Genomic DNA, 26,273 nt, shown 5'->3' with positions numbered 1-26,273 from the left:
CCCAGATTCCTTTCCTATGTGGCCTAGTCTGGTCAGTATCGCACCTGCTTGCTAATGAATAATGGGAGGCGGATATAAAAGGATGCCAGGTGGTTGTGTGAGTGTCTCAGCCTGGGAACACAGAGAGCCTGTCTGTGTGAAAGACACACGTGAGTGAAAGCAGTGCCCACTGCAACTGTGGTTTGGCTGGACGGGAGAAGCACGCCAGTTGGTAGTTAGGTTGTCCATTGTTTAGTTAGTGCCGGACAGGCAAGGATTTGTTTTATGTTTTATTTCCTTTTTTGCATTGCTTTCACCGTTAATAAACCTGACCCAGGGTCAGTTTCACCCGAATCCCAGCTCTGCGCCTGAGTTTCATGCTGAACGCACGTGACCTTTGACCCCAGCAAAGCCGATCCTGGAGTGTTTTATCACATTGTGGTGGAGAACGCGGGCATCACGTTGCAAGCATGAGCATGGAGGACGTGGTGAAAGCGCTGGTACAGTCCACCGCCGTCCAGCAAGAAGCTAATCGGGTGATGATGGCCCAGCTGAAGGAGTTGGTGGACATGACAGTTACCGATCGTTCGCTTCTCCAGCAGGTGGCGCAGCGCTTGGCAAGCTTACCTGAGGTTAACCTGGAAGCCGAGTCGAGAGTGATTCACGTGAGTCGGTACTGGCAGAAGATGACGACAGAAGATGACGTCAAGGCATACCTGACTACGTTTGAACGGACGGCGTTGCGAGAAAAATGGCCGAAGGCAAGATGGGCCGGCCTGATTGCCCCGTTTCTTTCCGGTGAGGCCCAAAAGGCTTATTATGACTTAGAGCCTGAAGCTGCGCAGGACTTTGACAAACTGAAAGCCGAGATCTTGGCCCGGCTGGGAGTGACGACCGCTGTCCATGCACAGAGAGTGCATCAATGGACTTATCAGCCGGTCACATATGTTCGACCTGATCCACGTGACGAAGAAGTGGCTACAACCCGAGGTGCTGACAGCGCCAGAGATAATCCAGAGAGTCGTCATGGACAAGTACCTGAGAGCTCTACCGCCAGCCCTGAGGAAGTGGGTAAGCCATGGAAATCCTACGACGGCAGATCAACTGGTGGATCTGGTTGAACGTTACTCCGTGGCGGAAGGACTCCGAGACGACGCTACCCCACCTCGTTCTTCATCATCTCCACGTGGAACCGGTAAGACTGTTCCAGGGAGTAGGGGAGATGGAAAAATCCCTAAGACAGTGGGGGAGGAAAACGGGACTGCCCGCACTGCGAGGCCGAGAGTAACGAACTATGGTCTAAGCAAGGGGCCCGTTAGGTGTTTCCGCTGCCAAGAGATGGGACATATTGCTGCGAACTGTCCGGTCACTACTGAACCCATGCAGTGCGACGTCACAGACTCTAAAAACCGCATGTCTATGGTTGCACGGGTAGTGAGTGTGAATGCCGGTCAAAAGGATGTGGAAAAACACTTGTGTGATTTAACTGTTGATGGCAAAAATGTGGTGGCATTGTTAGACTCGGGAAGTGTGGTGACTCTGGTGAAGGCCAGTCTGGTGTCAGCCCCGACTGGACCATCAGACAAATTTTCTGTAATGTGTGTGCATGGAGACACCTGTTCGTACCTCACCACGGTCATATGCATTACAACTTCCTATGGGTCTGTGCAACATAAAGTGGGACTCATCCCGGCGTTATTGCATGATGTTATCCTGGGCCGGGATTTTCCCCACTTCTGGCAATTGTGGGAGAATCAGTTGATGCCTTCGGGTAATAGTGTACATGATTCTTCTCCCAGGGCGCGTGTGGGTCCCGAACCCCGGGAAGAGGTCTCCCCGGAAGACTCGGGGGAAGAGTCTGCGGGAAATGACCTGCAGTTCCCATTTTCAGTCATGGCGGGTGATACGGAGGAGACCGGGGAAGAGGAGGAGGCTGAAAGCCGTCCACCTCCCCGTTTGCCGGATTTAGAAGTTCAGAAAGATGACTTCCAAAGCGAGCAAATAAAGGATCCTACCCTTTCTCAGGCTAGGACAAAAGTAAAAGTGATAAATGGGGTACCCGTAGAACCTGGCTCTAGGCTGGCATATCCTTACATGGTTCTGGAGAATGATTTACTCTATCAGGTAGAGAAAAAGGGGGAAGATACGGTGCAACTATTAGTCGTGCCAAAACCCTACCGGCGGCAGGTGCTGGACCTGGCCCACGGACGTGATGGGAGGTCACCTGGGAGTCCAGAAAACCACCGAAAGGATATTACACTGTTTTGTTTGGCCAGGCATGCATCACGATATCCGTGTATATTGTGAGTCTTGTCCTGACTGCCAAGCCTCTGCACCTAAGCCCCGGTTCTGTAGCCCTTTGGTACCCCTACCCATTATTGAAGTCCCGTTTGAGAGGATTGGGATGGATTTAGTTGGGCCCCTTCCACGGTCTGCACGTGGACACCAACATATCCTGGTCATCTTGGATTATGCCACTCGTTACCCGGAGGCCATCCCTTTGCGTAACACGGCCACCAAGACGATTGCCAAGGAACTGGTGCATGTGTTTAGCCGGGTCGGTATACCAAAACAGATACTCACCGACCAGGGGACCCCCTTTATGTCCAGGGTAATGAAGGAGCTCTGCCGATTGTTACAAATCGAACCGTTACGCACATCCGTGTATCACCCTCAAACAGACGGGTTGGTCGAACGGTTCAATAAAACTCTGAAGCAGATGCTGAGAAAGGTGATAGACAAGGATGGGAAGAACTGGGACTATTTAATTCCGTATTTGCTTTTTGCCATCAGGGAAGTACCCCAGTCTTCCACGGGATTCTCGCCTTTCGAGTTATTGTACGCCCGACGTCCTCGCGGACTGTTAAGACGTTGCAAAAGAAACCTGGGAGGGTCAGGTCACTCCGTTTAAAACAGTGATGGATCACGTCACACAAATGCAGGACCGTACTGCGGCTGTTATGCCAATCGTCAAAGAACACATGATACAGGCTCAAGGAGCCCAAAAAAGAATCTATGATAGGGGCGCCAAGATCCGTACGTTTGCACCCGGAGATAGGGTGTTGATCCTGGTCCCCACGGTGGACAGTAAGTTCCTGGCAAAGTGGCAGGGCCCCTTTGAGATCAAGGAAAGAGTTGGTGAAGTAAACTACAAAGTATACCAGGCAGGTAAACGGAAACCTGAACAGATTTATCATGTAAATCTGATAAAGCCCTGGAAGGATCGGTCTGCCTTGTCAGCGGAGCTGGCCCGTCCTGTCTGCTCGCATACCGTACCGGAGGTACGGGTTGCAGAGACTCTCTCGGAGCGGCAAAAGACTGAGGTCAGGCAGTTTCTACTTCACAACCAAAAGTTTTTCTCAGAAAAACCCGGGCAGACTACGCTAATAAAACATGACATCGTAACGGAACCTGGTGTCACAGTTCACGTAAAGCCCTACCGAATCCCGGAAGAGCACCGTGAAGCCATTTCCCGAGAAGTGAAGGCAATGTTAGAGTTAGGTGTCATTGAGGAATCGCACAGTGCTTGGTCCAGCCCGATTGTGCTAATTCCTAAACCGGACGGCACCATCCGGTTCTGCAATGACTTCAGGAAACTGAAAGCGGTCTCAAAATTTGATGCCTACCCCATGCCCCGGGTCGACGAGTTGATAGATCGGTTAGGAAAAGCCTGGTATATTACGACCCTAGACCTAACAAAGGGGTATTGGCAGATCCCTCTGGTGGAGGCTGCCAGAGAAAAGACAGCATTTGCTACCCCAGAAGGTCTATTTCAGTATGTGTATATGCCGTTTGGTCTGCACGGAGCACCGGCGACCTTCCAGAGACTGATGGATCGAGTCCTGAGGCCACATAGGCAGTATGCTTCGACCTATTTGGACATTGTCATTTACAGCTTGGACTGGGAGACTCATCTCCAGAAAGTACAAGCTGTGATTGACGACCTGTGGGAGGCAGGTCTAACCGCGAACCCCAAGAAATGTCACATCGGGCTAGAAGAAGCCCGGTATTTGGGGTATGTAATTGGGAGGGGTGTTGTTAAACCCCAGGTTGATAAGATTCAGGCGGTTCAGGACTGGCCACAACCTGTCAACAAGAAGCAGGTGCAAGCCTTCCTGGGGATCGCCGGTTATTATCGCCGGTTCATACCCAATTTTGCAGCCATCGCTACCCCCCTGACGTATCTTACAAAAGGGAAAGACTCCGTCATGATTAAATGGAGTTTAGCGGCTGAAGAAGCCTTCCATAGCCTAAAACGGGCACTTTGCTCTCAGCCCGTACTGGTGACTCCGGACTTCCGCAGTGAGTTTGTGGTACAAACGGATGCCTCTGATACCGGTATCGGGGCCGTACTCTCACAAGTGAGGGACGGAGTGGAACACCCAGTCCTCTATCTCAGCAGGAAGCTGAATAAACACGAGCAAAGGTATGCAGTCGTAGAAAAAGAGTGCCTCGCCATTAAGTGGGCTCTAGAGGCCCTCAAATATTACCTGGTGGGCCGAAAGTTCAGACTGATCACTGACCATGCCCCTCTCAAGTGGATGCACTTGAACAAGGAACGGAATAGCCGGGTGACCCGGTGGTTCCTTGCCCTGCAGGCCTACACTTTTATGGTGGAGCACCGCCCAGGGGTACAGATGGGAAATGCAGATGCCATGTCCCGAGTGCACTGTTTGGCGGGTGTCATTGCTCGACCGGAGTGGTCTGAGCAGAAGGGGGGGATATGTGAGAATCATGTGGGAATAGTGGATGAGGGCAGGTATATCTCGCCCAGATTCCTTTCCTATGTGGCCTAGTCTGGTCAGTATCGCACCTGCTTGCTAATGAATAATAGGAGGTGGATATAAAAGGATGCCAGGTGGTTGTGTGAGTGTCTCAGCCTGGGAACACAGAGAGCTTGTCTGTGTGAGAGACACACGTGAGTGGAAGCAGTGCCCACTGCAACTGTGGTTTGGCTGGACGGGAGAAGCCCGCCAGTTGGTAGTTAGGTTGTCCATTGTTTAGTTAGTGGCGGACAGGCAAGGATTTGTTTTATGTTTTATTTCCTTTTTTGCATTGCTTTCACCGTTAATAAACCTGACCCAGGGTCAGTTTCACCCGAATCCCAGCTCTGCGCCTGAGTTTCATGCTGAACGCACGTGACCTTTGACCCCAGCAAAGCCGATCCTGGAGTGTTTTATCACATGGCTGACAGTGTGCACTAGAAACAGGTAGGAGCCCCTACCAGCCATTTTTGGGACTTAATTCAACGATGGAACAAACATTTTTTCCCTTTTTATGCCATATATAATTCTTAGGTAAAAATCTAATTAAGTAGCCGAGTCTCTGCTCTTGTCAGAAGCAGAGGGCGATACTGCAGACTAGAGATGAGCGAATTTGCCTTTTTTAGGGTCGAGTCGGGTTTCATGAAACCCGAATTTCTCAAAAGTCGAGTCGAACGAAATCGGCCGACTATCGGGAAAAGTCGGAGGTCCGACTGAAACACGAAACCCAATGCAAACCCAATGCAAGTCAATGGGGAAGCAAAGTTGGCAGGGAGTGGAGGACACCTACATGCCGGACCGCTTTTTTAAAGTGCGCGAAATCTCTCTCTCTCTCCCCGGACGCTGCACGTCATCTCGTTGCCCACAGTGTACGTCCTTGCTCATTGGCTGAAAAAAAGTCACATGCAAGCATTCTGTGAAATCCGACTTTGTCGCTCGGGCAGATGACCGCATGGCCGACCTCACGCTATGGTCGGGTTTCGCTCGGCGAAACCCGACTTTGGCGAAAGTCGGCGACTTTTGAATCTGGCCAACCTGTTTCGCTCAACTCTACTGCAGACCCTTATATGCGGAGTGCTGCTTAATGGAACTTTATCATCCAATTGTAAAAATTTAGCACATCCAATTGGAAAAGTGTTTCAATCGGAGTACCACAAGGCTATGTCCTGGCCCCAGTGTTGTCCAACATTTTTATAATTGATCTAGATAAGGGAACTGAAGGTAAACTGATCACATTTGCAGATGATGGAAAGCTGGGAGATATAGCTAAATCAAGAGAAGTCAGAGAAAGGTTTCAGAAGGATCTAGATAAGCTTGAACAATGGGCAGTGACTAACAGAATGGTATTTAACAGGGAGAAAAGCAAGATTCTACATCTGGGCAAGAAAAACGAAAATTACGTCTGCAGAATAGGAGGAACAGAATTAAGCAACAGCACATGTGAAAAAAACTTGGGTATACTAATAGATCACAGACTGCACATGAGTCAACAGTGTGATGCAGCAGCAAAAAGGCATACACAGTGCTGGAATGTATTAACAGAAGCATAGAGTGTAGACCACGTGAAGTAATTATCCCCTCCTACTCCTCCTTGGTCAGGCCTCATCTGGAATACTGTGCCCAGTTCTAGGCATCACATTTTAAAAAAGACATTAAAAAACTGGAGCAAGTTCAGAGAAGAGCTACCAGGATGATGAGCAGACTGCAAAGTATGTCCTACAAGGAACGGTTAAAGGATTTGCAAATGTTTAGCTTGCAAAAAAGAAGACTAAGAGGAGACTTAATAGGAGTCTACAAATATCTAAAGGGCTGTCACAGTGTACAGTGTTCATCATTATTCTCATTTGTACATGGTGTGGCATGGCTAAGGGTTGTATAGTTGATGGGAGGTATGTGGCTCAGAGATGGGTGCGCTCTGTAATGTAAGCCCTAATTAATATCATTCTATTTCTGATGTTTTGCAAGGACCTGTGGTGAGGTCACAATCATGTGACCAGTCAGCTGCTGGGTTCGTGGGTGTGGCTAGAACTTTATAAGCTAGACTACTCCTGAAACCCAGTGCTGTATGTGGGGAGGACTAAAACTCCCGTGTGTGCTGAGGCTCCAGGGCTGAGTCTGAAGTAACGGACATTTGTATTCTCTTTTTGCCTTAGCTAAAGGCTATCTCTTTTGGTTATGTGCTGCTTTATGGGTTTATGATGCAATAAACCCCATGAACTTTAAAGGAACCTGCCTCCTGATTGTCTCCCGCTGCACCTGAGCGAGTAGAACCCCTACAATGGAAACACGAGAAGCAATGGAATGAAACTGAAAGGGAGAAGATACAGATATTAGAAAAAACTTTTTAACAGTGAGGGTGATCAATGAGTGGAACAGGCTGCCATGAGAGGTGGGGAGTTCTTCTTTAATGGAAGTCTTCAGACATTTGACAGACATTGTCTGAGATAATTTAATGAATCCTGCATTGAGCAGAGGATTGGACACTATGACCCTGGAGATCAATTCCAACGCTAACATTCTATGATTCTATCAATGCATCTAATACATCCATCTTTATCAGTCTACAGTACAGTTGAATGTCTGTCTTGTTCCAGTAATGCTGGATTATTCCCCCGGATGATGTGTACGGTGGAGCAGCGGACACCTGCCTCCTGTCCTGAGTGGAAACGGACTCTGCATTACTTTGTGCATTCAGCAGTCCAACATTATATCTTTTGTGCTATATTCCAGGGTGGGGTCTCCTCCGCAATGAGAGGCAGGGTCTCCTCCTAGACAAAGGGTGGTGATATCATCCAGCATCCTGGAAGAAGACGGGAATCTCATCCATGTCAAGTTGTGGGGCCTCCTCCATGGTGGGGTTTTCCTCTAAGGCAAAAGTGGATAACTCCTCTGGAGGAGTCTCCTTCAAGCTGAGGGGGTCTTTCCACAGGGTAATGGTCTCCTTGTAGGTAGACTTTTTTGGGGCTCGGGTCTCCTGCAGGGAGAAGGTAGTGGGTCTTCTATGAGACAGGGAGTCCAGTCAGAGGTCCTTTGAGACTTAGAAGCTCCTCTGGCATGTTCTTCACCTCAGTGTTGTGGTGAAGTTTGCTTTGGCATAGAATACAGGTTTTCTCTAGGGTGGTGGTCTCCTCCAAGGTATAAGGACTCCTGTGGGGTGTGATCTCCTTCAGAGTGGGAGTCTACTGTAGGGTGAGATCTCCTCTGAAGCAAATGGTGGAGATCTCCTGTGGGGTGGCATTTCCTCTGGAGTGGTGGTATCCTGCGGGGTGGGATCTCCTTTACAGGAGATGGTGGGTGTCTCCTGCGAGGTAGGATTTCCTCTGCAGCAGATGGTGGGGTCTCCTGCGGGGTGAGATCTCCTCTTGAGTGGGAGTCTCTTGTGGGTTGGGATCTCCTCTGCAGCAGATGGTAAGGGTCTCCAGTGTGGTGGGATCTCCTCTAAAGCACATGGAGGGGGTCTCCGGAAGAGTGGTATCTCCTCTGGATTGGGGGTCTCCTGCGTTGTCGGATCTCCTCTGGAGTGGGGGTTTCCTGTGGGGTGGGATCTCCACTGGAGCAGATGGTGGGATCTCATCTGGAGTGGGGGTTTCTTGGGGAGGATGGGATCTCCTTTGGAGTGAGGGTCTCATGTGGGGTGGATCTCTTCTGAAGCAGATGTAGGAGTCATCTGTGGAGTAGGATCTCTTCTAGATTGGGGGTTTCCTGCAGGTGGGATCTCTAGAGTGGGGGTTTCCTACTGTGAGAAGCTGTCCACTTACTCAAGACTATTGGACCAAAGCCTGTAGAGCGGAGTCCACGGCTGTTTTATTAGAGATTTGCTTCTTCATCAGTTTATCCTCAGGAATCAAGGTTTCCATTCAGTGACAGCAAGCAGAGTAAAGGGCCTTTTACACAGCGATATCGCTAGCGATATCGCTAAAGCATCACCGACTTTGTGACGCAACAGCGATATTGCTAGCGATCTCGCTTTGTGTGACACGTACCTGCGACCGCCCCCCTACTGGATATCGCTGATCACGCTCGAATGTCCTGGGCCATTTTTTCCTCGTTGGCGTACTGCTGGCGCCGACTAGCGACGCAAGGACGCAGGCGACCACCAACGGATCGCTTATCGCTGCTGCGTCGCTGGTGAGATCTGCCTGTTTGGCAGCTCACTAGCGACCATTTAGTGATGCACCAGCGATCCTGACCAGGTCGTATCGTTGTCAGGATCGCTGGTGCATCGCTAAATGTAATGGAACCCTAAGACGTGCAGGCTAAATGTTATGTGTTCCTAAGGCCACACAGAAGACTGCTAAAGGTAAAGCAATCATTCTATTAATCTCATCTGTATTTCAGGGTCTCAAGCTATTGTTCTCCCAGCCACTAGGCTCATTGTGTGGATGGGTAAAGTAGAGTCAGGGGAGCTGTACCATAGGGGGTCTCACCTCCAATCCCAGGTGATGGGCTTATTGAATATGCTTAATTCTTTGAGCTATAGGCAAATGTTTTATGAGTTGGGAGTAGTTGGAGTGACGTCAAAGAGAGAGGATCAAGGATGACATCCTGAGACATGTATGGATTGTCTATGGAGTTTGGATATCTGTTGCCGGATGGGCTGAACACACGTGCTACTGTTGAAGGATCTGTCGCCTGGATTTCAGGATCTTTTTTAGTTGGAACTGTTGTTGCTGGATACATGGGCTTTGATTGTGATACCTATCATTTGGAGGAGCGTAGACTGTTACTACAGACTTTACCGGCGGGAGATACGAAATCTGTGGGCCAACTAAAAGTTGGGATGCAGTGAGTATTGCCTGGTACGGGGGCACTAGGACTACCGGCCTTGGGGTGGGGATCTTGTAGATTGGTGACATTGCATTTTGGATGTAAGGAATAAAAAATAGTTGCATTGTTTACCTGCCTAGGTGATTATTACAACCCAGAACCTCAGATCTTCAAACCTACTGTGTGGGATATTCTCTGGAAAAGATGGTGGGGTGGGATGTCCTCTGGATTGGGGACCTTCTGCAGGGAGGGATCTCCTCTGGATTGGAGGTTTACTGTGGGGTGGGATTTCCTCTGGAGCCGATGGTGGGGGGTCTCCTGCGGGGTGGTCTCTCTCTGGAGAAGATGATGGGGTGAGATATTCTCTGGAGTGGGGGTTCCTAATGTGTGACATCTACTCTGGATTGGGGGGTCTCCTGAAGGGTGGGATCTCCTCTAGAGTGGGAATTTCCTACACAGTGGGATCTCTTCTGGAGTGGGAGCTTCCAGCGGGGTGGGATATTCTCTGGCATGAGGGTTTCCTGTGGGGTAAGATCTCCTCTGGAGCAGATAGTGGGGGTCTCTTGCAGGGTGGAATCTGCTCTGGAGCAGATGGTGAGGTGGGATATCGTCTGGAGTGGGCGGTTTCCTGACAGTGGAATCTCCCCTGAAGCAGATAGTGGTGGTCCCCTGTGCTGTGGGATCTCCTCTGGACTTGGTTGGGACTCCTGTGGGACAGGATCTCCTCTGGAGTGGGGGTGTCCTGTGAGGTGGGACCTCCACTGGAGAAGATGGTGGAGATCTCCTGCGGGGTGGGATCTCCTCTGCAAAAGATGGTGGATGTCTCCTGTGGGGTGGGACCTCCTCTGGGGTGGAGGTTTCCTGTGGGGTGGATCTCCTATGAAGCAGATGGAGAGGGTCTCCAGTGGAATGGAATCTCCTCTAGAGTGCGGGTCTCCTGTGGGATAGGATCTCCTTTGCAGTGGGGGTTTCCTAAAGGGGTGGGATCTCCTCTGGAGTGGGGCTTTCCAGAGTGGTGGGATCTTCCATTAAAGACGAAGTTTCTCTACGCTCGAGTACCTTTTTTCTTCTTTCCTGAGGGGTGGGATTTCCTCTGGAGTGGGGGTTTCCTGCATGGTGGGATTTTCCTCTTGAGCAGATGGTGTGGGTTTCCTGTGCTGTGGGATCTCCTCTGGACTGGGTTGAGACTCCTGTGGGGCAGAATCTCCTCTGGAGTGGGGATTTGCTGTGAGGTGGGACCTCCACTGGAGCAGATGGTGGAGATCTACTGCGGGGTGGGTTCTCCTCTGCAAAAGATGGCGGATGTCTCCTGTGGGGTGGGACCTCCTCTGGGTTGGAGTTTTCCTGTGGGGTGGATCTCATATGAAGCAGATGGAGAAGGTCTCCTGTGGAATGAATCTCCTCTAGAGTGCGGGTCTCCTGTGGGATGGGATCTCCTTTGGAGTGGGGTTTCCTACAGGGGTGGGATCTCCTCTGGAGTGGGGGTTTCCAGCGTGGTGGGATCTTCCATTAAAGATGAAGTTTCTCTACGCTGGAGTACCTTTTTTCTTCTTTCCTGAGGGGTGGGATTTCCTCTGGAGTGGGGGTTTCCTGCATGGTGGGATTTTCCTCTTGAGCAGATGATGTGGGTTTCCTGTGGGGTGGGATCTCCTCTGGAATGGGGGCTCTGTGCGGGATGGAATCTCCTCTGGAGTGGGGGTTTCTTGCAGGGTGGGATCTCCTCTGCAGCAGATGGTGAGGGTCTACTGCAGGGTGGGATCTCCTATGGAGTGGGGGTTCCCTGTGAGTTGGGATCTCGTCTGGAGTGGGGGTTTCTTGCAGGGTGGGGTCTCCTCTGCAGCAGATGGTGAGGGTCTGCTGCAGGGTGAGAACTCCTGTGGAGCAGATGGTGGGAGTCTACTGCGGGGTGGTATCTCCTCTGCAGGAGATGGAGTTCTCCTGTGGGGTGGGATCTCCTCTGGAGTGGGGGTTTCCTGCGTGGTGGGATCTCCTCTACAGGAAATGGTGGATGTCTACTGAGGTGTGGGATCTACTCTGGTTTAGGGGGTTTCCTGCAGGGCGGATCTCCTATAAAGCAGTTGGATCTCCTCTAGACTGGGATCTTCTCTGGGGTGGGAGTTTCCTGTAGGGGTGGGATTTCCTCTGGAGCAGATGGTGGGGGGCAGGGCCGGCGTCAGCACCCGGTGCACCTGGGCAAGTGCCGAGGCCCTGGCGAGACGGGGAGGGCCCACTCACGCTGTCTGGGATACCGTACGTAGCTCCCAACCGTCGCCGCCACGCTCCCCCATGCACCGACCCCATCCTCGCCCTGTCAAGACCCACCGGCCACCGCAGCTCTGATAAATACCAGAAATGACATCGTTGGGCTTCTCTGCACGCACAGGACTTGTGATGAGGTCACAGGAGGGGAGGAGTCAGGGGTCACATGATCAGGGGCCTCAGTATATGCAGTACTCTGCTTTCTGTGCTGGTTGTCATCGTGCTGGATGAGGGTAAGTTTATGTGTGGGGTCAGGAGGGGTTTACAGGGTGGATGTAGCAGAGCTGTGTGTGTACGGAGCAGAGCCGTGTGTGTACGAGGTGTACGGAGCTGAGTAGTGTGTGTACGAGGTGTACGTAGCGGAGCTGCGTGTACGAGGTGTGGGGAGCGGAGCCGCATGTGTAACAGGTGTGGGGAGCGGAGCCGAGTGTGTATGAGGTGTGGGGAGCGGAGCCGCGTGTGTACGAGATGTGGGGAGCGGAGCCGCGTGTGTACGGAGCAGAGCCGTGTGTACGGAACAGAGTCCTGTGTGTACAAAGTGCACGGAGCAGAGCAGAGCCGGATGTGTACGGGGTGTACAGAGTGAAGCCGTGTGTGTACGGAGCAGAGCTGTGTGTACAAGGTGTACGGAGTGGAGCCGTGTGTGTACGAGGCATACAAACCGGAACCGTATATGTATGAGGTGTGTGGAGCCGTGTGTGTACAAGGTGTATGGTGGGAAGCATTCAACCGTCTCGGATCCAGCCGCACAGTCCCGATTTTGAGAGAGAGACTGCCCCAGCCGGGAGTTTACTTTTCCCGCGGACACAGGAGTACACGGCGGAGCCCCAAGGAGCACTTTAAAACTCGCAAGTGACGTTCTACCGGAAGTGACATGCTGGAAGCTGACCGGAAATGAGGTAATTTCGGGAGGAGATTGTGACGGAACCATGGAGGTACTTCAGGGAATGCTTCAGATCCATCACCATGTCCTCCTCGGACAGCGGGATCGCCTTGGAAGAATCGGGGATCCGGCCATGTGAGCAGATCATGATATGTCCTGCATCGGGAGGCTCAGGTGGGCACTACAATGGGAGCTGGGCTCCTATAGTATCTTTATAGAATCTTTCTCTCTCTGTTTCTTTCTCTCTCTGTTCTTTCTTTCTCTGTTCTTTCTCTCTAATTTTTTTTTTCCCTCTTTCTCTCTCTGCTCTCTCTCTCTGTTCTTTCTCTATTCTCTTTCTTTCTTTCCTCTCTCTCTGTTCTTTCTTTATCTTTATTTCTCTCTCTCTGTTTTCTTTCCCCTTTCTGTCTCTCTGTTCTTTCTTTCCCCTTTCTTTCTCTGTTCTTTCTTTCATTCTGTTCCTTTCATTCTTTCTCTCTCTCCCTCTCTGTTCTTTCCCCTTTTTTTCTCTCTTCCTCTGTTCTTTTTCCCTTTTCTTTCTGTTCTTTTTTTCTGTCCACTCTTTCTCTCTGTTCTTTTTCTTTCTTTCCCCTTTCTTTCTCTCTCTGTTCTTTCCCCTTTCTTTTTCTCTGTTCTCTTTCTTTTTCTTTCCCCTCTTTCTTTCTCTCTCTCTCTGTTCTTTCTCTCTTTCTTTCTTTTACTCTCTCTCGCTGTTCTTTCTTTCTCTCTGTTCTTTCTTTCCCATCTTTCTTTCTCTACGTCTGTTCTTTCTTTCCCCTCTTTCTGTCTCTCTCTGTTCCTTCCCCTCTTTCTTTCTCTCTACCTCTCTGTTCTCTCTTTCTTTCCCTTCTTTCTTTTTTTCTCTCTTTCTGTTTTTTTTCTGTCCGCTCTTTCTCTCTTTCTTTCTCTATTCTTTCTCTCTCTGTTCTTCCTTTCTTTCTCTGTTCTTTCTTTCTTCTCTTTCTTTTTTTCTCTCCTTTCTTTCGCTGTTCTTTTTCTCTGTTCTTTCTTTCTCATCTTTCTTTGATACGTACACTACTAATCAATAGCCTCCTTCACATGAACGTGTTTTGCCACAGAGCGTGTGTCTGTGTGGATCACATGTGTGTCCGTGTGATCCACACGGAGACAAGTCCGTTTTTGGCCGACACCACGGATGCCACACGGCATGAATCATGATATGTGTTAAAGGGGGGGTCACTGAGACTCTTTCGCCCGGGGCCCTCAAAAACCTGGAGCCGGCCCTGGTGGGGGGGTCTCCTTCCAAGTGGGATCTCCTTCAGAGGAGATAAGGGGGTTTTCTGCAGGGGTGGGCTCTCCTCTAGAGCAGATGATGAGTGTATACTGCAGGGTGGGATCTCCTCTGGAGCAGATGGTGGTGTAGGAATGACCTCTGGAGTGGGGGTTCCCTGCGGGGAGGGATCTTATCTGGAGTGGGAGGTTTCCTGCAGGGTGGGATCTCCTCTGGAGTGAGGGTTTCCTGCGGGGAAGGATATACTCTCCAGCAGATGGTGGGGGTCTCTTGCGGGGTGGGATCTCCTCTGGAGTGGAGATTCCTTGGAGGATGGGATCTCCTCTGTAATGAGGGATCTCCTGCGGGGTGGGATATTCTCTGGAGTGGGGGTTTCCTACAGTGTGGGATCTACTCTGGATTGGTGGTCTCCTGTGAGGTGGTATTTCCTCTAGAGTGGTGGTCTCCTGCAGGGTGAGATCTCCTCTGGCTTCATGCATGGTGGGATATTCTCTGGCGTATGGGTTCACTGTGGGGTAAGATCTCTGGAGCAGATGGTGGAGTGGGATCTCCTCTAGAGTGGGGGTTCCCTGTGAGGTGGGATCTCCTCTGGAGTGGAGGTTTCCTGCAGGGTGGGATCTCATCTGTAGCAAATGGTGAGGGTCTACTGCAGGGTGGGATCTCCTCTGGAGTGGGGATTCCCTGCAGGGTGGGATCTTCTCTGGAGTGAGGGTTTCCTGCGGGGTGGGATCTCCTCTGGAGCAGATAGCGGGGGTGCGAGGTGAGATCTCCTCTGAGGCAGATGCGGGTATGGGATCTCCTCTGGAGTGGGTGTTTCCTGTTTGGTGGGACCTCTTCTGAAGCAGGTGATGGGGGTTTGCTGAGGGGTAGGATCTCTTCCGAAGTGGGATTGTCCTGTAGGGTGTGATCTCAGGAGTGGGCATTTCCTGATGGTTAGGATCTCCTCTAGAATGGGGATTTCCTGCAGGGTTGGATCTCCTATAGAGTGGGGGGGTCTCCTGAGGAGCAATATCTCCTCTGGAGTAGGGGTTTCATGTGGGGAGGCATCTCCTCTGAAGCAGATGGTGGGGGTCTCCTGTGGGGTGGGATCTCCTCTGGAACAGATGGTGGGGTGGGATTTCCTCTAGAGTGGCGGAATCCTGCAGGGTGGCATGTTCTCTTTAGGAGATGGTGGGGTGGGATCTCCTCTGGAGTGGAGGTTTCCTGAGGGGTGGGATCTCCTCTGGAGTGGGGATCACCTGTGGGGTGGGATCTCCTTAAGAGCAGATGGTGGGGTCCCATGCAGGTTGTTAACTCCTCTGCAGCAGATGGTGGAGGTCTCTTGCAGGTTGGCTTCTCCTCTAGAGTGGGGATTTCCTGCGTGGTGATGTGTTCTCTGGAGTGGGGTTCTCCTTCAGGGTTGGATCTCCTCTGGATTGGAGATTCCCTGCAGCGTGGGATCTCCTCTGTAGTGGCGGTCTCCTGCGAAGTGTGATCTCCTCTAGAACAGATGTGGGGTCTCTTGTAGGGTGGGATCTCCTCTGCAGGAGATGGTAGGGTGAGATCTCTTATGAGTAAATGTCTCCTGTGGGGTGGGATCTCCTCTGGGGTGGGGGTTTTCAGTGTGGTGGGATCTCCTCTGGAATGAGAGTTTCCTGCAGTGTGGAGTCTCCTCTAGAGCAGATGTTGTGGTGGGATCTCCTCTGGATTAGTGGTCTCTTGCGGTGTGGGATCTACTCTGGAGTGGGGTTTCCTGAGGGGTGGATCATTTCTGAAGTGGACAGGGGTCTGTTGCAGGGTGGGATCTCCTCTAGAGTGGGGATTTCCTGTAGGGGTGGGATCACCTCTGGAGTGGGGGTCTCCTGCAGGGTGGGATCTCCTTTGGAGTAAGGGTTTCCTGCAGGGTGGGATCTCCTCTGGAGCAGATGGTGGGGTGGGATCTCCTTTGGAGTAGAGGTTTCCTGCAGGGTGGAATCTCCTGTGGAGTGGGGGTTTCCTGCGCGTGGGATCTCCTATAGAGTGGGGGTCTCCAGGGGGTGAGGGGGACCCTCGTAGGCTGTCCGTGCACGGGCGGACGTACATGACCCCGGGTGACGCTCACCTCTTGCTTTTCTTGCCCTTCGCCGCTCTCTTCCGAATCCCGGCCATGACGGAACACAAATAGCAATTATCTGTATAGATTGTGTACTTGTGGAAGCAGTAACCAAGGAGACAGTCCACGTGATATCGCCATCGCCACGGTGCCTGTCACGTGAATGTGAAGGATAAGAACGTGCGAGACCTGATGCATGATGGGAGGTATAGAAGAGAGACCGCACAGCGCGGGGAGAGAAGGGAAAGAGAGACCGCACAGCTCGGGGAGAGAAGGGAAAGAGAGAGACCGCACAGCTCGGGGAGAGAAGGGAAAAAGAGACCGCACAGCGCAAGGAGAGATGGGAAAGAGAGAGAGAGACCGCACAGCTCGGGGAGAGAAGGGAAAGAGAGACCGCACAGCGCAAGGAGAGATGGGAAAGAGAGAGAGACCGCACAGCTCGGGGAGAGAAGGGAAAAAGAGAGGCCTCACTGATCCTTGAGAGATGGCAAAAAGAGAGAGACCGCACAGCTCGGGGAGAGAAGGGAAAGAGAGACCGCACAGCGCAAGGAGAGATGGGAAAGAGAGAGAGAGACCGCACAGCTCGGGGAGAGAAGGGAAAGAGAGACCGCACAGCTCGGGGAGAGAAGGGAAAGAGAGACCGCACAGCTCGGGGAGAGAAGGGAAAGAGAGAGACCGCACAGCTCGGGGAGAGAAGGGAAAAAGAGACCGCACAGCTCGGGGAGAGAAGGGAAAAAGAGACCGCACAGCGCAAGGAGAGATGGGAAAGAGAGAGAGAGACCGCACAGCTCGGGGAGAGAAGGGAAAGTGAGACCGCACAGCTCGGGGAGAGAAGGGAAAGAGAGACCGCACAGCTCGGGGAGAGAAGGGAAAGAGAGAGACCGCACAGCTCGGGGAGAGATGGGAAAGAGAGAGACCGCACAGCTCGGGGAGAGAAGGGAAAGAGAGACCGCACAGCTCGGGGAGAGAAGGGAAAGAGAGACCGCACAGCTCGGGGAGAGAAGGGAAAGAGAGAGACCGCACAGCTCGGGGAGAGAAGGGAAAAAGAGACCGCACAGCGCAAGGAGAGATGGGAAAGAGAGAGAGAGACCGCACAGCTCGGGGAGAGAAGGGAAAGAGAGAGACCGCACAGCTCGGGGAGAGAAGGGAAAGAGAGACCGCACAGCTCGGGGAGAGAAGGGAAAGAGAGACCGCACAGCTCGGGGAGAGATGGGAAAGAGAGACCGCACAGCTCGGGGAGAGAAGGGAAAGAGAGACCGCACAGCTCGGGGAGAGAAGGGAAAGAGAGACCGCACAGCTCGGGGAGAGATGGGAAAGAGAGACCGCACAGCTCGGGGAGAGATGGGAAAGAGAGAGACCGCACAGCTCGGGGAGAGATGGGAAAGAGAGAGACCGCACAGCTCGGGGAGAGATGGGAAAGAGAGAGACCGCACAGCTCGGGGAGAGATGGGAAAGAGAGAGACCGCACAGCTCGGGGAGAGATGGGAAAGAGAGAGACCGCACAGCTCGGGGAGAGAAGGGAAAGAGAGACCGCACAGCTCGGGGAGAGAAGGGAAAGAGAGAGACCGCACAGCTCGGGGAGAGAAGGGAAAGAGAGACCGCACAGCTCGGGGAGAGAAGGGAAAGAGAGACCGCACAGCTCGGGGAGAGATGGGAAAGAGAGACCGCACAGCTCGGGGAGAGAAGGGAAAGAGAGACCGCACAGCTCGGGGAGAGAAGGGAAAGAGAGAGACCGCACAGCTCGGGGAGAGAAGGGAAAGAGAGAGACCGCACAGCTCGGGGAGAGAAGGGAAAGAGAGACCGCACAGCTCGGGGAGAGAAGGGAAAGAGAGAAACCGCACAGCTCGGGGAGAGAAGGGAAAGAGAGACCGCACAGCTCGGGGAGAGAAGGGAAAGAGAGAGACCGCACAGCTCGGGGAGAGAAGAGAAAGAGAGACCGCACAGCTCGGGGAGAGAAGGGAAAGAGAGAGACCGCACAGCTCGGGGAGAGAAGGGAAAGAGAGAGACCGCACAGCTCGGGGAGAGAAGGGAAAGAGAGAGACCGCACAGCTCGGGGAGAGAAGGGAAAGAGAGAGACCGCACAGCTCGGGGAGAGAAGGGAAAGAGAGACCGCACAGCTCGGGGAGAGAAGGGAAAGAGAGAGACCGCACAGCTCGGGGAGAGATGGGAAAGAGAGACCGCACAGCTCGGGGAGAGAAGGGAAAGAGAGAGACCGCACAGCTCGGGGAGAGAAGGGAAAGAGAGAGACCGCACAGCTCGGGGAGAGAAGGGAAAGAGAGAGACCGCACAGCTCGGGGAGAGAAGGGAAAGAGAGAGACCGCACAGCTCGGGGAGAGAAGGGAAAGAGAGACCGCACAGCTCGGGGAGAGAAGGGAAAGAGAGAGACCGCACAGCTCGGGGAGAGAAGGGAAAGAGAGACCGCACAGCTCGGGGAGAGAAGGGAAAGAGAGACCGCACAGCTCGGGGAGAGATGGGAAAGAGAGACCGCACAGCTCGGGGAGAGAAGGGAAAGAGAGACCGCACAGCTCGGGGAGAGAAGGGAAAGAGAGACCGCACAGCTCGGGGAGAGAAGGGAAAGAGAGACCGCACAGCTCGGGAAGAGAAGGGAAAGAGAGACCGCACAGCTCGGGGAGAGAAGGGAAAGAGAGACCGCACAGCTCGGGGAGAGAAGGGAAAGAGAGAGACCGCACAGCTCGGGGAGAGATGGGAAAGAGAGACCGCACAGCTCGGGGAGAGATGGGAAAGAGAGAGACTGCACAGCTCGGGGAGAGATGGGAAAGAGAGACCGCACAGCTCGGGGAGAGAAGGGAAAGAGAGAGACCGCACAGCTCGGGGAGAGACTGCGTATACCTCAGCACATTGTGTATGCACCCCGTGTACCTCGCCACTCCTCGTAGAAATCTTGTGTGCCGCAATGAGTATACACATCATGTACTTCGTGCACCCTCTATACACCCCGTATACCGCACCGTCTATACACCCTTTATACCGCACCTTGCATACACCCCGTATACCGCACCATCTATACACCTCACTGTCTATACACCCTTTATACCGCACCTTGTATACACCCCGTATACCTCACTGCACCATCTATACACCTCACTGTCTATACACCCTTTATACCGCACCTTGCATACACCCCGTATACCGCACCGTCTATACACCCTTTATACCGCACCTTGTATACACCCCGTATACCTCACTTCACCGTCTATACACACATGGAAATTAAAATTCAATCCAGCCATGCATTTCCCTACAACTTGTGTACAGCAGGATTTGAGCCGATGCTGCGGTTGTGTCCATTGTGCGCTGAGGACACGTGGGGTGTAAGAGCTGTGACAGTGGATCTTGGGACCTTTATCCATTCCTTCTACTAACCTGTAAATGATTTGTTATCGACAGTGGTCAGTGCAAAGTCCTAAGGACCCAGCAGTCACAGTGTCACGCGCTACCTTGGTCATGCTGGGGTCCTCGCATGATGATGACATTGCATCCTCCTGACCCGCTGCTCTGTATGATGACCTTGGCATGAAAGTATGGGGAAAATATCTCCAACACACTGTGCCTGTACAATAATACTGCCATACAGTGCCTATATAATAATGCCAGTACATACGATGCCTATATAATGGCATTATATTGTGCCTCTACAGTACTACCACACAGTGCATATGTAATGGTGCCATCACACGTTGTATATGTATTAACATTACAAACCTACAAATGAAGAAGCTGGGCTGTTGCTCGGATTGCTCTCTTACCATATTGGTGTCTATTGTGAGCCATCTGCTAATGTTATTGTCCCACCGTCTCAGGATCATCTGCTGACAGCATCTGCCTCATGATTGAGTAACCACAACTCATTATATACGGTGGGTACAGAAAGTATTCAGACCCCTTTACATTTTTCATTCATTGTTTCATTGTAGCCATTTGGTAAATTCAATAAAGTTCATTTTTTCTCATTAATGTACACTCTGCACCCCATCTTGACTGAAAAAGAAACAGAAATGTAGAAAGTTTTGCAAATCTATTAAAAATAAGAAACTGAAATATCATATGGTCATAAGTACTCAGACATTTGGTGACCTATACAGGCAGTATCAGACATTACAGAGTAACATATCATTCAGGAGGATCCTGTGACTGGAGAATCATTGTCAGAGTCCAGAACTTACTCTTGTTACTTCTCCCTCCAAGGGTAAGTTTTTTTTTTTTGCTTCTTTTTTTTCTGCAGCAAAACCTGATTTCTTGTCAGGAAAGAAGCTGCGGCAAACCAGCACGTTTCATGCGTCTTTGGGGCTAACTTGTGTCTCTTTGTGCATACTGATAAATTTGAGTGCTCCCCAGAGAAAAAACACTACTTCCTATATGGAACAATACTTCTAGATCCTTTGAAAAGCTGGCAATTCATAAGCAGCTGCAGTAAAATCGCACTGACAGGTTAGAATAGGATATATATACACACAGAATACATAGATATATAGATTTCAGCAACACACACACATCACATATATATCTAGATATGTATATATATTATATAGAAGAAAAGATGCAATTCATGTGCCACATAGGGTAAAATCACTGCAGGAGCCAACAGCATAGAAGAGATGGATTACATACAGTATATACACATAGAATAGGTAGATATATATAGATGACTGTGACAAATGCAATTAGTACAGTGTGTATGCAAATTACTGTTCATGTATTTAATTAATAAAGATTATTTTTCTGAAAAAAATGGCATGGTCTCCAGCGTAATTTTCTTAACCAGCAGAGGGTAAGTCGACAGCTGGGGGCCGATGTTTATAGCCTGGGAAGAGGTAATACCCATGGAGCTTCCCAGACTATTAATATCAGCTCACAACTGTATACTTAGCCTTTACTGGTTATTAAAATGGGGGACCCCCAAAAAAAAGTTACATAGGGTCCCCTATATTTAATAACCAGCAATGGCTATGTAGACAGCTGCAGGTTGATATTAATAGCCAACGAAGGAGCAATGGATACTGGGTCCCCCATGCTAAAAACATCAGCTCTCAGCCGCCCAAATTCTGGCACTTAGCCTCGCTCTTCCCACTTGCCCTATAGCGGTGGCAAGTGGGGTTCATATTTGTGGGGTTGATGTCACCTTTGTATTGTCAGGTGACATCAAGCACCAAGGTTAGTAATGGAGAGGCGTCAATAAGACGCCCCATTACTAACCCCATAGTCATATTGTATAAAAACACACACACCAATAAAAAAGTCTTTTCATTGAAAAAATGACACAGACTCCTTTAATAATCTTAATTAAACCATACTTATAATCTCGCCTAATTCCACCACGCCATCATTCTCCTGTAATAAACCAAAAATAATAAAACAACAATATCCCTCACCTGTCCGTCGTTCTGTCCCATGCCGTAATCCATGTCTTTTGGAGAAATAGTTTTCAACCTGAACGGTGCCAAGATGTGACCGTCCAGGCTGAGAACCAATGATTAATGAGCTGCAGACAGTGCAGCGTCAATGACTAGCGGTGACATCACTGAGGCTGTGTTTCCAGCCGGGCTAAACTGCGGTGACCTCAGTGAGATCTCCGCTAGCACCGTGAGAAGGTCGCATCTTGGCACTGTCCAGGTTGAAAACTATTTCTCCCCCACACATGGATTACAGCGTGGGACACCTTATTGACACCTCTCCATTACTAAGCCGGGCTTAATGTCACCTTACAATAGCAAGGTGACATTAACCCCTTATTAACCCCACTTGCCACCGCTACAGGGCAGTGGGAAAAAATGGGCAAAGCTCCAGAATAGGCGCATCTAATAGATGCGCCTTTTCTGGGCAGCTGCGGGCTGCTGTTTTTAGGCTGAGGGGGCCAAGATCAATGGCCCCTTACCAGCCTGGGAATAGCAGCCCCCAGCTGTGAGCTTTAGTCAGGTTGGTTGTCAAAAATGGGGGGGACCCCACAACGTTTTTTAAATTACTTAAATAAAAAACAGCGTGGGGACCCCTCTATTCTTGAGAATCAACCTTGCTGAAGCTGACAGCTGAGGGATGCAGCCCCCAGCTGTAAGTTTCGTCTGGTTCAGAAAATGAGGGAGACCCCATGTCGGGTTTTCATTCATTCTTCTCTCCTGCCGTCAGAGCAGGAGAGAAGAATTACAGCCGTGTTCAGCACCAGCCACAGGGGAACTGCGGCTTACAGTATTGCTGCTTCCCCGGCGGCCATCCATGAACACGGAGGACAGTGTGAACTGTTCTCCTTGTGCACGTGTTCAGCACGTTTTGCGGACCATGCGCTCCCACAAACACTGACATGTCTCCATGTTATGCACACGGACACACGGTCCGTGAAAACACGCTGAAATATGCATAGACCCATTCATTTGAATGTGTCTACGTATGTCAGTGTCTCTGCTACGTGAGGAAACTCACTACACGTACCGGAGCCACGGACGTGTGAAACTGGCCTAAAAGCTGAGTTTGTCACGCTGTCATGCAAATGACAGCATGTCAAACACTGTCTTGTCGGCCCCCCATTCAGGAGAATGGGGTTCAGGTCTGCTCTTCTGGATGACAGGCTGTATGAACGCATCATGCAGCCTGCCATCTAGATGTAGCGCAGCTGTGAGGTCACATCCTGCTGTCCTTGACTTTTCCGCAACACATATGCTGCAAGAAAAGTCAACCAGCGTATTTGCAGCGTTTTTGCACTATTCAAGTCAAGGAGTGAAAAACCCTGCAAAGCACATAATCCTGATGACAAAAAAAACAATGTGTGTGCAGGAGATTTCTGAAATCTCATAGACTTTGCTGATACTGTAAAAAGCAGCTAAAAATTAGCATAAAAAAGTAGCAAAAACGCCCAGTGTGAACTTACCCCAAAAGTTACACTTTAGTTATTGGAAATAATTAGAGATGTGTGTTTATAATTAGAGATGTGTGTTTAACCCCTTAATGACTGGGCCAAATATTTTAAAATCTGACCAGTGTCAATTTACTGTATGTAGAAATATCTCTGGAATGATTCAAAACATCCCACTGATTACTTTTTCGTGACACATTGTACTTTATGATAATGGTAAATTTATGTTGCTATTTTATTTATAAAAATATCAGAAATTTTACAAAAATTTCCAAAATTAGCCATCTTCAAACTGTAAATGATTATCCCTTTAATCCAGATAGTCATAGTATACAAAAACATTAATAAATAACATTTCCCTCATGTCTGCTGTACATCACCACCATTTGTAAAATGTTGTTTTATTTTGTTAGTATTTTAGAAGCTTTAAAAATGTAGCAGCAATTTTTTTTTCAAAGAAATTTGCAAATTCTATTTATTTTAGGGACGTATTACGTTTTGAAGTGACTTTGGGGGTCGTATATATTGGAAACCCCCAAAAGTGATACCATTTTATAAACAGCACCTCTCAAGGTATTCAAAATTGTTTTCAGGTAGTTTATTAACCCTTAGATGCTTTTCAAGAATTGATGCAAAGTGGCATAACAGGAACGAAGAAATGTATTTTTAACAGCTAAATGCTGATAACTTCTTAACAGGCCGCTGTTTGGCTATAAATTGACATGGCAAACATCAAGACCACACAATCATGATCTCTGGGTGCCGATCACAGCAGCACTTAAGGGGTTAAAAGACTATAGTAGGTACCAACACTGACGTGGCTGATGCAGCAAGTTGTCAGCTATAGTGTACAGCCGACAGCTGCTGGATTGTCACCTGTATTGGGATGCTAGTCTCTTGTATCTCTGGTCAGTAAAAAGACGTATAGGTGGTCACTAAGGGGTTAAGAGGTCAGGTGACTCTCCCTGCACTTTAATCCTCATACTGCTATGTAATTAGAGTTGCAACACAAAAGGAGCAGAAACTTCCACAACCATGAGAAATAGGGCAAGAACATATCATGTAACTATTGAAGCAAAGAAAGAGGATCCAAAAGGGGTAAGTACGCTGTATTCTGGGATCCTGTGATAGAGTGATATAATGGGCTGTAGTGTATAGTATGGGTGACTGGTATTCTGGCATCCTGTGATAGAGGGATATAATGGGCTGTAGTGTATAGTACAGGTGACTGGTATTCTGGCATCCTGTGATAGAGGGATATAATGGGCTGTAGTGTATAGTACAGGTGACTGGAATTCTGTCATCCTGTGATAGAGGGATATAATGGGCTGTAGTGTATAGTACAGGTGACTGGTATTCTGTCATCCTGTGATAGAGGGGTATAATGGGCTGTAGTGTATAGTACAGGTGACTGATATTCTGGGGGTCCTGTGATGGAGGGGTATAATGGGCTGTAGTGTATAGTATGGGTGAATGGTATTCTGGCATCCTGTGATAGAGTGATATAATGGGCTGTAGTGTATAGTACAGGTGACTGGTATTCTGGGATCCTGTGATAGAGGGGTATAATGGGCTGTAGTGTATAATACAGGTGACTGGTCTTCTGGCATCCTGTGATAGAGGGGTATAATGGTCTGTAGTGTATAGTACAGGTGACTGGTATTCTGGGGGTCCTGTGATAGAGGGGTATAATGGGCTGTAGTGTATAGTACTGGTGACTGGTATTCTGGCATCCTGTGATAGAGGGATATAATGGGCTGTAGTGTATAGTACAGGTGATTGGTATTCTGGGATCCTGTGATAGAGGGGTATAATGGTCTGTAGTGCATAGTACAGGTGACTGGTATTCTGGGGTTTTCCTGTGATAGAGGGATATAATGGGCTGTAGTGTATAGTACAGGTGACTGATATTCTGGCATCCTGTGATAGAGAGATATAATGGGCTGTAGTGTATAGTACAGGTGATTGGTATTCTAGGATCCTGTGATAGAGGGGTATAATGGGATGTAGTGTATAGTACAAGTGACTGGTATTCTGGGGTCCTGTGATAGAGGGGTATAATGGGCTGTAGTGTATAGTACAGGTGACTGGTTTTCTGGCATCCTGTGATAGAGGGGTATAATGGTCTGTAGTGTATAGTACGGGTGACTGGTCTTCTGGCATCCTGTGATAGAGGGGTATAATGGTCTGTAGTGTATAGTACAGGTGACTGGTATTCTGGGGGTCCTGTGATAGAGGGGTATAATGGGCTGTAGTGTATAGTACGGGTGACTGGTATTCTGGCATCCTGTGATAGAGGGATATAATGGGCTGTAGTGTATAGTAAAGGTGACTGGTCTTCTGGTATCCTGTGATAGAGGGGTATAATGATCTGTAGTGTATAGTACAGGTGACTGGTATTCTGGGGGTCCTGTGATGGAGGGGTATAATGATCTGTAATGTATAGTACAGGTGACTGGTATTCTGGGATCCTGTGATAGAGGGGTATAATGGTCTGTAGTGCATAGTACAGGTGACTGGTATTCTGGGGTTTTCCTGTGATAGAGGGGTATAATGGTCTGTAGTGTATAGTACAGGTGACTGGTATTCTGGGATCCTGTGATAGAGGGGTATAATGGGCTGTAGTGTATAGTACAGGTGACTGGTATTCTGGCATTCTGTGATAGAGGGGTATAATGGGCTGTAGTGTATAGTACAGGTGATTGGTATTCTGGGATCCTGTGATAGAAGGGTATAATGGGCTGTAGTGTATAGTACGGGTGACTGGTATTCTGTCATCCTGTGATAGAGGGGTATAAGGGGCTGTAGTGTATAGTACAAGTGACTGGTATTCTGGGGTCCTGTGATAGAGGGGTATAATGGGCTGTAGTGTATAGTACGGGTGACTGGTATTCTGTCATCCTGTGATAGAGGGGTATAATGGGCTGTAGTGTATACTACAGGTGACTGGTATTCTGGGATCCTGTGATAGAGGGGTATAATGGGCTATAGTGTATAGTACAGGTGACTGGTATTCTGGGATCCTGTTATAGAGGGGTATAATGGGCTGTAGTGTATAGTACAGGTGACTGGTATTCTGGCATTCTGTGATAGAGGGGCATAATGGGCTGTAGTGTATAGTACAGGTGATTGGTATTCTGGGATCCTGTGATAGAAGGGTATAATGGGCTGTAGTGTATAGTACGGGTGACTGGTATTCTGTCATCCTGTGATAGAGGGGTATAAGGGGCTGTAGTGTATAGTACAAGTGACTGGTATTCTGGGGTCCTGTGATAGAGGGGTATAATGGGCTGTAGTGTATAGTACGGGTGACTGGTATTCTGGCATTCTGTGATAGAGGGGCATAATGGGCTGTAGTGTATAGTACAGGTGATTGGTATTCTGGGATCCTGTTATAGAGGGGTATAATGGGCTGTAGTGTATAGTACAGGTGACTG

At 49.8% G+C, this 26,273-nt stretch overlaps 2 protein-coding genes across 4 annotated transcripts in view; one reads left to right on the top strand and one right to left on the bottom strand.

Moving 5' to 3' along the window:
• The window catches only part of BBOF1 (basal body orientation factor 1), a 102,203-nt gene extending 85,643 nt beyond the window's left edge, over positions 1 to 16,560 (bottom strand). For both annotated transcript variants that reach the window (XM_073586776.1, XM_073586779.1), the window contains exon 1: positions 15,984 to 16,560. In XM_073586776.1, the coding sequence (XP_073442877.1) occupies positions 15,984 to 16,030 (47 nt within the window). In that variant the 5' untranslated portion in view covers positions 16,031 to 16,560. The remainder of the gene's footprint in view (positions 1 to 15,983) is intronic.
• Positions 16,561 to 23,710: 7,150 nt separating this feature from the next.
• ENTPD5 (ectonucleoside triphosphate diphosphohydrolase 5 (inactive)) overlaps positions 23,711 to 26,273 on the top strand; it is a 56,152-nt gene continuing 53,589 nt past the window's right edge. The window contains exon 1 of one of the 2 annotated variants that reach the window (XM_073586700.1): positions 23,711 to 23,934. In XM_073586700.1, coding sequence (XP_073442801.1) covers positions 23,872 to 23,934 — 63 coding nt within the window. In that variant the 5' untranslated portion in view covers positions 23,711 to 23,871. The remainder of the gene's footprint in view (positions 23,935 to 26,273) is intronic. The other variant, XM_073586705.1, reaches the window with a different exon arrangement.

This window comes from Dendrobates tinctorius, unplaced genomic scaffold (genome assembly GCF_039654945.1).
Source record: "Dendrobates tinctorius isolate UK_male_01 unplaced genomic scaffold, ASM3965494v1 ptg000010l, whole genome shotgun sequence".
Taxonomy (NCBI): domain Eukaryota; kingdom Metazoa; phylum Chordata; class Amphibia; order Anura; family Dendrobatidae; genus Dendrobates; species Dendrobates tinctorius.
The sequence above is the reverse complement of the archived record's forward strand: the minus strand, read 5'-3'. Positions and strand labels throughout refer to the sequence as shown.